Here is a 13,984-nt window from a genome sequence, read left to right on the forward strand (position 1 = left end):
CCGTTCACCTGCCAACAGTGTGGAAAAGGTTTTGCTCAGAAACAAAAACTTGTCGTTCACATGAGAGTTCACACTGGGGAGAAACCTTGCATATGCTTGCAGTGTGGAAAGAGTTTTAGTCAGAAGCGAAGTCTTGATACCCACATGACAATCCACACCGGAGAAAAGCCTTTCACCTGCCAACAGTGTGGAAAGAGTTTCAGTCGAAAAGGAACCCTAGACATCCACATGAGCATCCACACTGGAGAGAAACCATTCGTCTGTGAACACTGTGGAAAGAGTTTCATTAAAACAGAAGGCCTTAAAGCCCACATGAGCGTTCACACTGGAGAGAAACCCTACCCATGCCTACAGTGTGAAAAGAGTTTCACTCAAAAACGAAGCCTTGATACCCACATGAATGTCCACACTGGAAAGAAACCATACACCTGCCAACATTGTGGAAAGGGTTTCACGCAAAAACGAAGTCTTAATTTCCACATAAGAAGGGTTTTAAATAAACACTAACCAAGTGTTTGGATATTCAGGTGCTCCTGTTTTCGCTGATCATCCGTGATGTTTCTACAACTTTACAGTTGTACAGAAAGAGTTGTGAAGATCCCAATGAGAGCACAGTGTAGTCCTTCAACCAAAAATGTAAAGTTTGGGACCACTTTGTTGAGAGGAATGCCTGGCCAAATTGAGCAATTGTCGAAGAAGGGTTTTAGTCAGGAGGAGACTAAGAACCTGATGTTCATTCTAAAAGAGCTTGTGTTTCTCTGACAACAGAGGAGAATCTTGCAGAAGGTCAACCATCTTTTCAGCTCTAAACCAATCAAGCCTCTATGGTAGATTGACTAGTTAGAGCCACTCTTCAGCTTCCATCAGTAGAGAAAAGTTTGGGACCACTTTGTTGAAAGGGATGCCTGGCCAAACTGAGCAATTGTGGAAGAAGGGCCTTAGTCAGGGAGGAAACCAAGAACCTAAATGTCACTTTAAAGGAGCTCCAGTGTTTCTCTGAGGACAAAGGAGAACCTTCCAGAAGGTCAACCATCAACCAATCAAGCCTCTATGGTAGAGTGACTAGTTAGAGCCACTCTTCAGCTTCCATCAATAAAGAGGATTGGATTGGCATGTGTGCATGGCCTAAATGTGCTCTGTCTCTATCAGCTGTGGGGATGTTTTTCAGCGGCAGGAACTGAAAGGCTAGTCAGGATTGAGAGAAAGATAAATGTAGCAGAAAATAGAAAATAGAAAACCTCCTCCAGAGTACTCTGCATCTTAGACTGGGGTGATGGTTCATCTTTAACAGAACAACGACCCTAAGCATACAACAAAAATAACAAAGGAGTGGCTATAGGACAACTCTGTGAAGTGGCCCAGCCAGAGTCCAGACCTGAACTCTATCGAACATCTCTGGAGAGATTTAAATATGACTGAGCACCGATGCTCCCCAATCCAACCTGATGGAGCTTGAGAGATACTGCAAAGCTTGTATGGTAATATACCCAAAAATACTAAACGTCAATAGCTAAGTGCTATGACCCAAAGCGCAACTGTGGTTGTTCTAATCCTGGATCGCAGACCCTTTCTAATCCCCCCACCCCTTGGTACCTCCCCAACTTCACTTTCTTTTTATCTTTAAGGTCCCATCATAATATAGGCAAAAATGCAAGCTAATTTGATTTCTGCCACCATGCAATCTTCCAATCAGTAGTCACTATAGCAAGGGTAACCAACCCTGTTCCTGGAATGCTACCTTCTTCCAGAATTCAGCTCAAACCCTGATCAAACACAACCGAACCAAATAATTAGGACCTGAAACAACACTTGGTAACTACAGACAGGTGTGTTTGGTCAGAGTTGCAGCTGAAATCTCCAGGAAGAGGGTTGTGACCCCTGCACTATGGGGTGGGGCCACATTTTGGGCATACATTAAGGGTGCTTTCACAGTAGCACTTTTGGTCCGTACATGGGTTCATTTGACATCAGAGTATGATACATTTAGCTAGTGTGAACGTGTCTTCTGAACTCGGGTGCACACCCACGAACCGTACTCGAGTCCGCCTGAAAGAGGTGGTCTCATGTGAACCGTACTCTCGGTGAAAGAGTACGGTTCATGCAAACTCTGGTTCAGTATACTTCTGGTATGAATGTAATTGTACCAAATAATTGAAGTGAACCGCCTGTACAACAAACTATCGTTTTCATAAGGTTAGTGTTTGTGTGTCTGTGTATCACGTACTGTACCTTGGTGATTAGCGGGACTAAACTAGGGCAAACACAGTCATAATGTCTGCTTGTCTCTTCCAAAAACAATTTCTGCAGAAAACGCGTGATGTTCTGAGGGTTTATAATATTTTTGCGGCAGATGGACGCGAGCCGCTTTTTGTATGTACAAAACCAAAAGATTCAGTAAAAGCAGAACGACCTCGATGTGCGGACATCTTTCTATTTCGGCGCTTTGCCTTCATGACCGTCTCATAGCAACAGCCGTAAACAAAACAGCAGCTTTTCAGTAGGAAAAAAGACAGTGTGAACACAAACCAATCGAGAAGGTGGCAAGGAGGGACAATCGAATTCGGGTACGGTCCAGGCAATTGAACCAAGTGTGAAAGCACCCTAAGAGACTCCTTACTTTTCTATGTGGGGAAATATTTTTGCGAGTTTATAGCTACTATATACAAAATGTTTCATAACAAACACTATTCATGATACTTGATTTTCATTCACGTCTACGTATTTCAAATGTCACCACCTTTCATTCAATACCAAAAAACATGTATCTCACACATACAGATGGTTTCATCTGCTACAAGGGTTGTAACACCTTGACTGACTTTATAAGTTACAATAAACACGTCGAATATATGTGGAAAACTAAAGCATATTATTCTAATTTTGTTGGTGTTAGTTGATGACAGCTGTGGTTCTGCGATGCCCCTATTAACACCAGGACATAGTAAATGAGTGAATGTAGTTAATAAAGCTTTACTGGTTTATTGTTGTGCTCTTAGCTGGAGTCTCTAATCATGCCAAGTTTTCTCTGAGTAGTGTTGTACAGTAATAAGGTTATTTTCCGTTACCTGGAAATAAAATGACTGATAAACTGGTTCTTGTATCTAGAAACTCGAGTTTGAGTAAAAATGCTGTAATTATATTTGTTAGTAAAAAAACTAACTGAAAAGATAAGGCAATAATGAGTTAACCACATTATTTAATAGTCCAAACACTTTAGTATTACCCTTGTTTATCCTTAAATTAAAGAATAAATGGGTGTCAAGGAAATGCCACATGGCATATATTCTAATATCGGAAATAACGAACTTGCGGTTGGAAAAGACGTGATATGTGAACGGCCAGCTGCTATAGTTAATCCAGTGGCGTGCGAATTAGCCTTGGTGTAGCTATAAGCTCAGAACTTTAAACTAGCGCACAGGTGGCATAACTTTGTTTAGCTACAGCAGTTCGTTCCGTGCAACAGATACGCGGCGTTGAGAAGCCTTTAAGGTGAAGTATCCAAATGTTTTCGGCTGCTCCCGCCACTCGCTTAATGTCAGGTGACTAACACTCTGCGCAGCCTTCCACTGCAGCAAAGAGCTTAGAATGACCAAAAGGCGACACTCAATAGAACGTTCCATTGCATCAGCAACAGCCCCGTGCTTCCGCCATTTTAGAGTGAAAGCGATCGGCCGTTCATTGGATCTTATTGCTGTTACAATGGCAAGCAACTGATTTGTTTTTTATTTATTTGTTTAAAAAGCGCATTAAAGCTGAGAGACAACCTGATAGACGACAATACAACACTTACTCTGGCAATCATCAGCACTTTTAATAGTTTATTTTACAGACTTACAATATTCTACTGGAATTTTCATTCCAAAATGGCCACCGCGTGACACTAGTGGCTGTTTCCCAAACAACAACAGAGTGTCGCCTCTTGGTCATTCTAAGCTCTTTGACTGCAGCTCGCAATATGGGGCAGACTTGCATCCACTTTTACAGTCCAGGCAGTTTTACGACCCAGACCCCTGTTGTTCCTGATGCGTCCAGTAGGGGGGATGAAAGACACATGGCCAGATCAAGTCAACGCTCCCAGATTATTAAAAGTTCTATTCATAAAAATATATTTTAATTATATTACACTAAATATAAACGCAAATTTAATATATCAATAGTGAGTTGTATACTCGCTATAGAATATGCTCAATCGATACACTCACCAAATTATTTCAGATATACAAAAGCCCAATTGCAAATTAATTAAGTAGAAGTAAAGAGTAGAAGTTAAAGTGCTCTTTAAGCACCATACTTAAGTGGAAGTACTAAAGTATTCAACGTTTTTTGTACTCAAGTATTGCAAGTAGTTTATTTCAAAATTTACTACTCAAGTACTAAAAGTACAAGTATTGTGTAATGTAGTTATTAAAGAGAGCAGTCAAAAGACATTGTTTAGTTTATTTTAAATGTCTTTTTTGGGGGCACGTGATTAAGCAGAACGAAAAGAAACATGGCTTACGATACTGTTTTTCTCTCGCGCTTGAATCACCGATCTGACAGATTAAAACAGCTTTAACACACACCTTTCAAAGTTGTGTGTCACAAAAACACTCCATAATCCACTCAAAACGCTATTGAAACTCATTTTCGGGTCACAAATTACCGGTTGTAAACGGAAGTTCTAAACATTCTACCAGAAGACGCTGGTCACTATGGCGCCCTCCATGCAGCAGCCAAGAAAAAGGTCTATAATTGTAACGAGTAGGGGTGTGAATTTACACTGGTCTCACGGTTTGGTTCGGTTACGATTATCATGCCATCGATTCAGTTCAATCAAATATTATCCCGCTTGCTTTTTGAGTGCTGACAGCCAAGGTTTTACACCACTATGATTGATTATTGACTTCACCTGCTCAACAGAAAGGGCTGCGATCGGCTTTAGAAATGAAATCGCTGTTCACCGATGGCGGGAAGAACAGTCGCGGTTAAAGGCTATATGCGCATAATACGCGGTTATCACAGATAATCCATAATAGACACAGTGGAGAAAACTCGCACCACAAGCACGCTCATGTCTGGATCCACAAGTATCGCTTTAACAGCCAAGAGAAAAAGGAAAAGTTACCTCACAAACGCCAACGGGTCAAATGTCCAAAGTGAGAGAAAGGCAGAGATGAGATTTCTCCATAGTAGTGAAATAGCGGCTCGTGTACTGTGCCACCTTCATTGTAGTAAGTGCGTTATTTACTCACCCTCGCCTCCTTCACCATACTATTCTACTGCGTCATCGCACGTAGGAGATAAATGACGTCAGTACATAATAACTATTGATCTTTTACTGAACCGATATCAATAATTTTGACACCCCTAGTATCGAGTAACAATGCAGCACATAAGAAAATCTATCGGAGTAAAAGTATTAAACTCAACTAAAATATGTACTGAAGTAAAAGTGGAAGTAGGAGAAAAAAACGATACTCCTATAGAGTACAGATACAGCCTTTTAGTACTTAAGTACAGTAGTGAAGCAGTTCTACTTCGTTGCTATACATCTCTGCTAAAATTCCAAGGACCATTTAGCTACCTGACAAACAAAAATCAAGACAACATTTGACATTTATTTATTGGCAACAATATCATTCGAGATTGCCAGCTTTCTTTAAATGAAGCTGAATTCTTGCTTCAAATTCTTCACGCTCACTGAAAAGTAAATAAATAAAGTTATGTATAAATACTCTGCAAAACTCATTTTCTCACTTAAGAGTTTCTGACTTGTTTCTGGTCCAAATATCTAAAAATTCCTAATCCTTAACAAGTAAGGAATGGAGAAAGGTAAGCAAAAAAAATAAATAAATAAAAAAAAAAAAACATTTATGCCATTTTATATTTTATCTGGGCCCATGTAAAACATTATATATATATATATATATATATATATATATATATATATATATATATATATATATATATATATATATATATATTAAAAGTGCCATGGTAAACAATATAGGGAGTGTGTCACAAGTCGTCACTGTATGAATGTGTGAATATAAAATCAACTTTACCTCTATTCTTAGCTGGTCAAGCTGGGAGATGACCAGATAAAACTAGCTTGACCAGCCCCACCAGGCTGCGAGCCCAGGCAAAACCAGCTATGTCCAGCTTAAACCAGGCTGGTCATTTTCCAGCATGACCAGCAAAGACCAGGCTGGAAATGGCTGGAAACCAGCCTGGAAATGGCCTAAACCCCTCTAAAACCAGCCAACCAGCCTAAACTAAGGTCGATGTGAGTGTAACTATACCAATTTGTTTGGCATACACTCATATCAACCTTAATCTAATTAAAAATGCTTAAGTTTCATGTCTGCTAAACTGTTTTAAACAAGTATTTAACATGCATCTTCATCGTGTCGCGTTTGGTTAGGTGTTAAAGCTGGAGGTCTATGATAATTCTGTGTACTCCCCCTACTGGACGCATCAGAAACAACAGGAATGTAAACCTGCCCGGGCCGTAGATCTGCCTGGATCCAAGTCTGCAGTCTCCTCCTCCTTTGTGGCAAAAATCTAAACAAAAAAGACTTTTATTTTGGCGTGGCGGTGTGACGTCATAAGGCCGCGCCATTCCTGCGCTGTGATTCAACTGGAGAAAGGTTTGTGTTTAACTTTTGCGTAGATATAAACCGATTAAATAAAGTTTCCGGTTAATGTAACGTTAATGTTTCATTGAAATGTCCGACGCTAAAACCTGTTGTTAAAAATGTTATTTTAACCTTATATACAACGTAGTACTGTTTTACTCACAGTAATGAGGGCTATTGTTTGAACAAAGTAACAGAAATATGCGTAATAAGTGCTTTAATGAAGGTTTAATTTATTAAATAGCATAATGTCATTCCATTCGTACTAGTGAAATGGAGTACTAGTTTTAGTCGTGTTATATTGAGGTAAAGTTGGTTTTATAGTTACACATTCAGCCATTTTAGAACAGTAAGAACTTGTGATACACTACTTTGAATGTTTGGTCTTATGTAGCTTGTAAATATGACTTCTAAACAACATTAGCACTATTTAATTGACTGTGAACATGTTGTACGTTGATAGTCATTTGATAATATGATTCCACCATTTATAATTAGCAAAGAATACTTTTTGAGAAATTATATTAAGACGGTTAAAGTGCAAATGTGCAAATATAAAACCAACGTTACCTCAATTCAGGTCATTTGTGGCAATTGTTGCTCTGACTTTTTACCTGATTTTATTTATTTTATGTTAATTTCATTAATGTTGAAGAGAAGTTCTTTTATTTCTGTTCATTGTTTTATTCATTTAAACAGGACATTTTTAATTGTTTTGTTCATTTTAAACAGGATAAAGTGTCCAAACACAGAGAAAAACTCCTGCTGAAGCGACTGATCTCCACACTGTTATAAAGATGGCGTTTATTAAAGAGGAGAGTGAAGATGTGAGGATTGAAGAAACATTCAGAGTCAAACAGGAAGATCTGCAGGAACAAACAGGTTAGTTTTCATTCTCAAAGACCAACTCAGTCATTTGATCCTCATTCAGATATATTTTAATAATAAGAATACTAAATTAAATCCATCTTGCAGCCCTGAGTGTGCTGCCTAGTTCTCCTAAATGCACATAAGCACTCATTGAAAGACAGGAATTAGTTTCTTTTGATATTTCCTCTCATGTCTTTTGTCTAGTTGTTACTAGTTCTCACAGATAGTATCTGAGTTAAAATTACATCATTATAATATTAACTAATTACCAGAACGATTGTGTTAACAGTATGTCGAAAAACATGGGTGCCCCTAATTTTAAACGTGCTGAAAGAAATGGATTAATCGTTATAAAACATCGTACACTGTTCTAAACTACACTCACCGGCCACTTTATTAGGTACACCTTACTCGTACCGAGTTGGACCCCCTTTTGCCTTCAGAACTGCTTTAATCCTTCATGGCATAGATTCAACAAGGTACTCTACTGGATAGAGAACGGGTGACTGTGGAGGCCATTTGAGTACAGCGAGCTCATTGTCATGTTTAAGAAACCAGTCTGAAATGATTCGCACTGTATGGACATGGTCAGCAACAATACTCAGGTAGGCTGTGGCGTTGACACGATGCTCAATTGGTACTAATGGGCCCAAAGTGTGCCAAGAAAATATCTTCCACACCATTACATCACCGCCACCAGCTTGAACTGTTGATACAAGGCAGGATGGATCCATGATTTCATGTTGTTGACGCCAAATTCTGACCCGACCATCCGAATGTCGCAGCAGAAATGGAGACTCATCAGACCAGGCAACTTTCTCCAATCTTCTATTGTCCAATTCTGGTGAGCCTGTGTGAATTGTAGCCTCGGTTTCCTGTTCTTAGCTGACAGAAGTGGCACCCGGCGTGGTCTTCTGCTGCTGTAGCTCATCCGCCTCAAGGTTCAACGTGTTGTGTAGTTCAGAAATGCTCTTCTGCAGACCTCGGTTGTACCGAGAGGTTATTTGAGTGACTGTTGCATTTCTATCAGCTCGAACCAGTCTAGCCATTCTCTGACATCAACAAGGCATTTACGCTAGTGATGGGTCGTTCTTGAACGATTCTTTTATTTTGAACAAACGACGAGTCCTCTCAGAAAGTGATTCGTTCATTTGCAAACGCGCACGTTTGTGCAGGTGGAGGAGAAGATTAGTTCCTTTTTACGAGTCTTCTATCGGGTTTGAGTTGTTCATTCGTCACGTGAAAGACAGAAGCCAATTATATGCATTTTGAGCCAGAAAGAGATTTGATCTGTTCATCTCTCGAGTCATCGCTCTTTACATGCTGTCAGGTCACCGAACGACTCACAAAGACTCAAAAGGTGAACTAATCATGGCTCCTTTTGGCTCAGACTGTCTGCTTTGGTTAAGCTTATATGGAGCTTTCTTTGTGACATGAATGTACCACTTAAATTTAAAGACCTGTCAGAAGAGGTGAGCAATCATAGAGAGAAGAGCAGGTAAACAATATATTATATATAGATTATTTTCTCTTTCTTATAGCATTCTAGTTATGACTTGTATGTAGAGGATCAACGTTTAAAAGCAAATTAATAACATTTTGGCAAATTAAATGAAATGATAAAAGATCGCTCATCTCAATGAACGAGACTCAAAGGTCTGATTCCGTAAAATGACTTCCCATCACTAATTTGCACCCACAGAACTGCCGCTCACTGGATGTTTCCTCTTTTTCAGACCATTCTCTGTAAACCCTAGAGATGGTTGTGCATGAAAATCCCAGTATATCAGCAGTTTCTGAAATACTCAGACCAGCCCGTCTGGCACCAACAACCATGCGACATTCAAAGTCACTTAAATCCCCTTTCTTCGCTGTTCTGATGCTCGGTTTGAACTGCAGCAGATCGTCTTGACCATGCTTAAATGCATCGAGTTGCTGCAGTGGCGGATTTAGGCATGGGCAAAATGGGGTGGATCTCCCTGGGTGCCATTTAAACTAGAACAGCCACTGAGTTGCTGCCATGTGATTGGCTGATTTAGAAATGTGCGTTAACGAGCAGTTGGACAGGTGTACATAATATAGTGGCTGGTGAGTGAATATTGATGCTGCTGTGGGGTGACGTGAGACAAAACGAACAAATTATAGTGGAACAATAACGTTTAGCATTGCGCCTACCACAACTGGCCAACAAACTAGTCTAAAATTACTTTTGCTGCTTAGGAAATGGATTACAGCATGCTGATGAGCCAAAATCTGAGCGTAAAGTCAGAATATTGACCTTATTTTTCCGCCATTGTAATCTTTTTGGCTCGATACTTCTGCTCTCATTCACTTCCATGCATTTTTAGATGCTAAAAACGGTTTGTCACGCTGCTTGATGTCGCAAACTCAGATTTTATTATTGGTATTGTTATGTGTTGTCATCAACACACTTGTTTGTAGAGCAAGTTGTTTGACCGTTTATTAATCATGGTCATTTCTCCAATGAGGCAACTGAATTGGAAGTTCTAAAACAATAGCATATGAGATAAGGCCACTAGTATGACATGATTGACAATTTTTGTACGTCGCTGTTTGTCATTGTGCTCAGCTATCCTGAGAGCCAATGCTGAGCATTTTCACACTTGAATTGGTCATTTTAATCCTGGATAAACAGAATCCTGTGTTATCTGTAATCACGTTCAACACTACTCATGCTATACCTGGGGTTAACAAATAATCCTGGCGGTTCATTAACAGACGATTCACACTGTACATTCCCAAACCCAGAGTTAACGTTATTATTAGTATATTTAGATTGTCACTATCCATATTGGACAAACTTAACCTTTTAACATGGCGTTTCTGTATCTTGCCGGGTATCTAATAGTGATGTGCGGATCGATACTAAAATGTCGATATCTCCAATACCAGCTTTGTATGCTCTAGAATCGTTTATCTTATCAAAATATCGATATTTCCATAATTTGGAGCAAATATGTAATTTATTGGAAATGGAAATACAGCAGAAAGTAACCACAATTACCTTAGTTTATCTGAATAATGCCAACTTAGTCGGAACTACTTGTTCTTCCGCCTGCCAAGTCATGTGCGTAATGTGGCACTGTGCAACTGCAGAGCACGCTAGCCACTCAGTCTGCTGGCCTGGCACATGTTGTTCAGTCACGCTGCCGTTGGATGTGGGTGACCGCAAGCTACTTCACTTTCACAAACTCAAACGATGTGGTTTGTGACACGTGTAACAAAACAGTGAGGTACTGTGGTAATACCACAACATCTACATATAAAATCACAAGACAGAATACGACTACGTCATGACTAGGCCGTCAGAAGAGGAGGAAAGGAGAGGCACAGGGGCTGCTAGGGCGAGACAGACATCGCTTTCAGAGTCCTTAGGTGCAGCAGGCAGGCACTATCCAGGTACAGAGGGAGACAATGTGGGGATGTGGCTGTATTTTGGGGGTTTGGGTTTTTCTGACAATAATAAAACAACGGCAGTTCCCTGGATTCTTAAAACAAAATTGTGAAGTAATGAATTGTGAAATTGTGAAAATGAAGTAATAAATGTCTGCAATAGTTCAGCTTGGCGTAAAACGTGTCCCTGAGATAATAGGGTATATGCAAAAGTATGCGAAAGGACTTTTAATTTGTCAGTAATCTGGGTCAAACGCTTCCGGTGAACTGTATGCCGTTACAAAATTGGCGCAGTTGAGGTTTGTTTTCTTTAAAAATCGGCGATTTCCACTGCCTGACTGATATCCGATATAAAGTGGGTCTCAGATTTTTCCCACCAGGTCTTTAAAATATGAACATTTATTTTACCCCAGTATATTCAATGGAGCTTCTGCGCTAGCCTGCTAACCAGGGAGGCGTTTTCAGATATACATAACCCATAATATGTCTGGTATTCAGTATGAAGTGACACTTTTAAGTGCAGTACTTGTTACTTTAATTTCCCAAACAGTCATTTTTGGGCAAAGTATTGGTATAGGATCTGTATCGCTGATACTTTCCTTTATTTTACTTTGTATTGGATCGGATAGGAAACCAATGGTATCCCACATCTCTAGTATCCTAAATGTCAACATGTAGGTCTTCAGCTAAGCCTCAGGACATGCACAAAAGCAAGAATACCAGAGTTCATCACAGCTCCTTTTCTCTGTCTCCCCGTGTGTATCAGCAGTTGCTCAGCAGTGCATATGTATATACAGCTGAGTTTCTCTGTACAGTATTTGAGTGTGTTTTAAATATATATCGACAGTAGAATGAAACATGTCACTTAATAAACAACTGTGCTTGCTTTAAGGCGTTGCGATTCTTTCTCTTTATCAATGATGATAACTTTAATTGAGACAGAATAATTACAATGGAGTCGATGAATAATCGATTTAAACACGCCATCCTTCAACTTCTGTTTCCGATTATTGGTTCAGAAGAGCAGCGTAAGCTTCAAGGCTTACAGAATCAATTTTGGGGTTAAGCTCATCGCATTGTGCCTTCATACTAAAGTTAACCTCTGTTTTATTTTTAAGAGCTGATGGTGCTGAAAGAAGAGGCTGATGAACTGAATGAAAGGAAAGAGAAACACCAAGACACAACGACTGATGAAATACCCACACTAGCTAAGAAGACTTCATCACGCGGGAGACCTCGGAAATCCAAATCTGAGTGTATTTTCGCTTGTCATCAATGCGGAACCAGTTTCAATCGAAAACACAACCTTAAAGTCCACATGAGAGTTCACACCGGGGAGAAACCTTACACCTGTGAACAGTGCGGGAAGAGATTTGCTAAAGTTCATGTGTTTAATGCCCACATGAAAATTCACACTGGAGAGAGGCCGCACACATGCCAACATTGTGGGAAAGGCTTCTATCATACAGGAAACTTTGCAGTACACATGAGAACTCACACTGGAGAGAGGCCCTACACATGCACAGAGTGCAGTAGAGGTTTCATATGTAAGAGCACACTCAAATACCACATGATAAGTCACGCCAAAAAGAAGCCGTTTCCTTGCGATCAGTGTGGAAAGGGCTTCACAACCAAAGCTAGCTTCATGAACCACATGAATTATCACACTGGAACCATCGTGTTCACATGTGATCAGTGTGGAAAGAGTCTCGCACGCAAAGACTCCATTAAGCAACACATGAAAAATCACTCAAGAGAGCAACGTTTTCGATGCAGTGAGTGTGGAAAGGACTTTAAACATAAACGAAGCCTCAGCACTCATATGAAGCTTCACAATGGAGAGCAGAGTCCTCAAAATTGAGGGCTTGTCCACACAAACGCGGGTGTATTCAAAGCGGCAGCTTGTTCTTGTCGTTTAGCTGTTCATTCCTATACATGTCAAATTAGTGAGAATGAAACCCTTCAAACACCTGAATATATAAACTCAATAACCGAAGAGGGGTGAATATTTTTAGTAATCGTTTTGTAGTGTAGATCAGGGCTCACAAGACCAGGCTGCAAGATTGCAAAATAATGAGTTTCAGCTTTATTATGAACCGATATTTGTGCACACTTGCAAATTGTTTCTGGATTTGCCAGTCAAATGGTCAGCACTGAAAAGAAAAAAGATTAGAGAGGAGGAAATATTTGGGGAGATGCAGGGAACAATTAAGTATTGTTAATTAAGGACAGGTCCAGAAATTTAACATAAATATTTGCGAGTCTCGGCAACAAGTCACCTACACCCTTAAGGCCCGTGCACACCAAGACGTATTTTGCTCATGTTTTTTGTCGACGTTTAACGTCTCGTGACTAAATAAAGGGCGTCAATGTAATCGTGCACACCAACGCGCAAAATACCAGGTGCAAAAGTGTAATTTAAAAAAAAAAACGCAGACGTTTAACGCCTGGTGACTAAATAAAGAGCGTCAATGTGATCGTGCACACCAACGCGCAAAATGCCGGGCGCAAAAGCGTCATTTTTTCAAAAATAAACGCTGACGTTTAACGCCTTGTGACTAAATAAAGGGCGTCAATGTGATCGTGCACACCAACGTGCAAAATACCAGGCACAAAAGCGTCATTTAAAAAAAAAAACGCCGACGTTTAACGCCTCGTGACTAAATAAAGGGCGTCAATGTGATCGTGCACACCAACGCGCAAAAAACCAGGCACAAAAGCGTCATTTTTAAAAAACGCCGACGTTTAAAGCCTCGTGACTGAATAAAGGGCGTCAATGTGATCGTGCACACCAACGCGCAAAAAGGCAGGCGCAAAAGCGTAATTTAAAAAAAAAAAAACGCCGACGTTTAACACCTCGTGACTAAATAAAGGGTGTCAATGTGATCGTGCACACCAACGCGCAAAATGCCAGGCACAAAAGTGTCATTTTAAAAAAAACACCGACGTTTAACGCCTCGTGACTAAAAGGGCGTCAATGTGATCGTGCACACCAACGCGCAAAATACCAGGCACAAAAGCGTCATTTTTAAAAAAACGCCGACGTTTAATGCCTCGTGACTAAATAAAGGGCATCAATGTGA

The 13,984-nt window shown here is 40.1% G+C and overlaps 2 protein-coding genes across 3 annotated transcripts in view; both read left to right on the forward strand.

Moving 5' to 3' along the window:
• Positions 1-996, forward strand: part of LOC130222675 (gastrula zinc finger protein XlCGF57.1-like) — a 19,045-nt gene extending 18,049 nt beyond the window's left edge. The window contains exon 4 of the mRNA XM_056455204.1: positions 1-996. This exon is cut by the window's left edge and continues 302 nt beyond it. Coding sequence (XP_056311179.1) covers positions 1-507 — 507 coding nt within the window. The 3' untranslated portion in view covers positions 508-996.
• An 87-nt stretch (positions 997-1,083) lies between these two features.
• LOC130221983 (gastrula zinc finger protein XlCGF8.2DB-like) lies at positions 1,084-13,984 on the forward strand. 2 transcript variants are annotated; one of them, XM_056454580.1, is made up of 3 exons: positions 1,084-1,478; positions 7,350-7,499; positions 12,020-13,984. In XM_056454580.1, exons 2-3 carry the CDS (start codon positions 7,415-7,417, stop codon positions 12,760-12,762), a joined length of 828 nt encoding a protein of 275 aa, XP_056310555.1. In that variant the 5' UTR covers positions 1,084-1,478; positions 7,350-7,414; the 3' UTR covers positions 12,763-13,984. The 2 variants fall into 2 exon arrangements, with proteins under 2 accessions (XP_056310555.1, XP_056310554.1); XM_056454579.1 differs by lacking the exon at positions 1,084-1,478 and adding an exon at positions 6,559-6,629.

This window comes from Danio aesculapii, chromosome 4 (genome assembly GCF_903798145.1).
Source record: "Danio aesculapii chromosome 4, fDanAes4.1, whole genome shotgun sequence".
Taxonomy (NCBI): domain Eukaryota; kingdom Metazoa; phylum Chordata; class Actinopteri; order Cypriniformes; family Danionidae; genus Danio; species Danio aesculapii.

Excerpts from the sequence above, each read along its gene's own strand:
- LOC130221983 (XM_056454580.1), top strand. The coding sequence starts at position 7,415 with ATGGCGTTTATTAAAGAGGAGAGTGAAGATGTGAGGATTGAAGAAACA. Across the intron at positions 7,500-12,019 it reads AGATCTGCAGGAACAAACAG|AGCTGATGGTGCTGAAAGAA; the intron begins GTTAGTTTTCAT and ends TTTATTTTTAAG.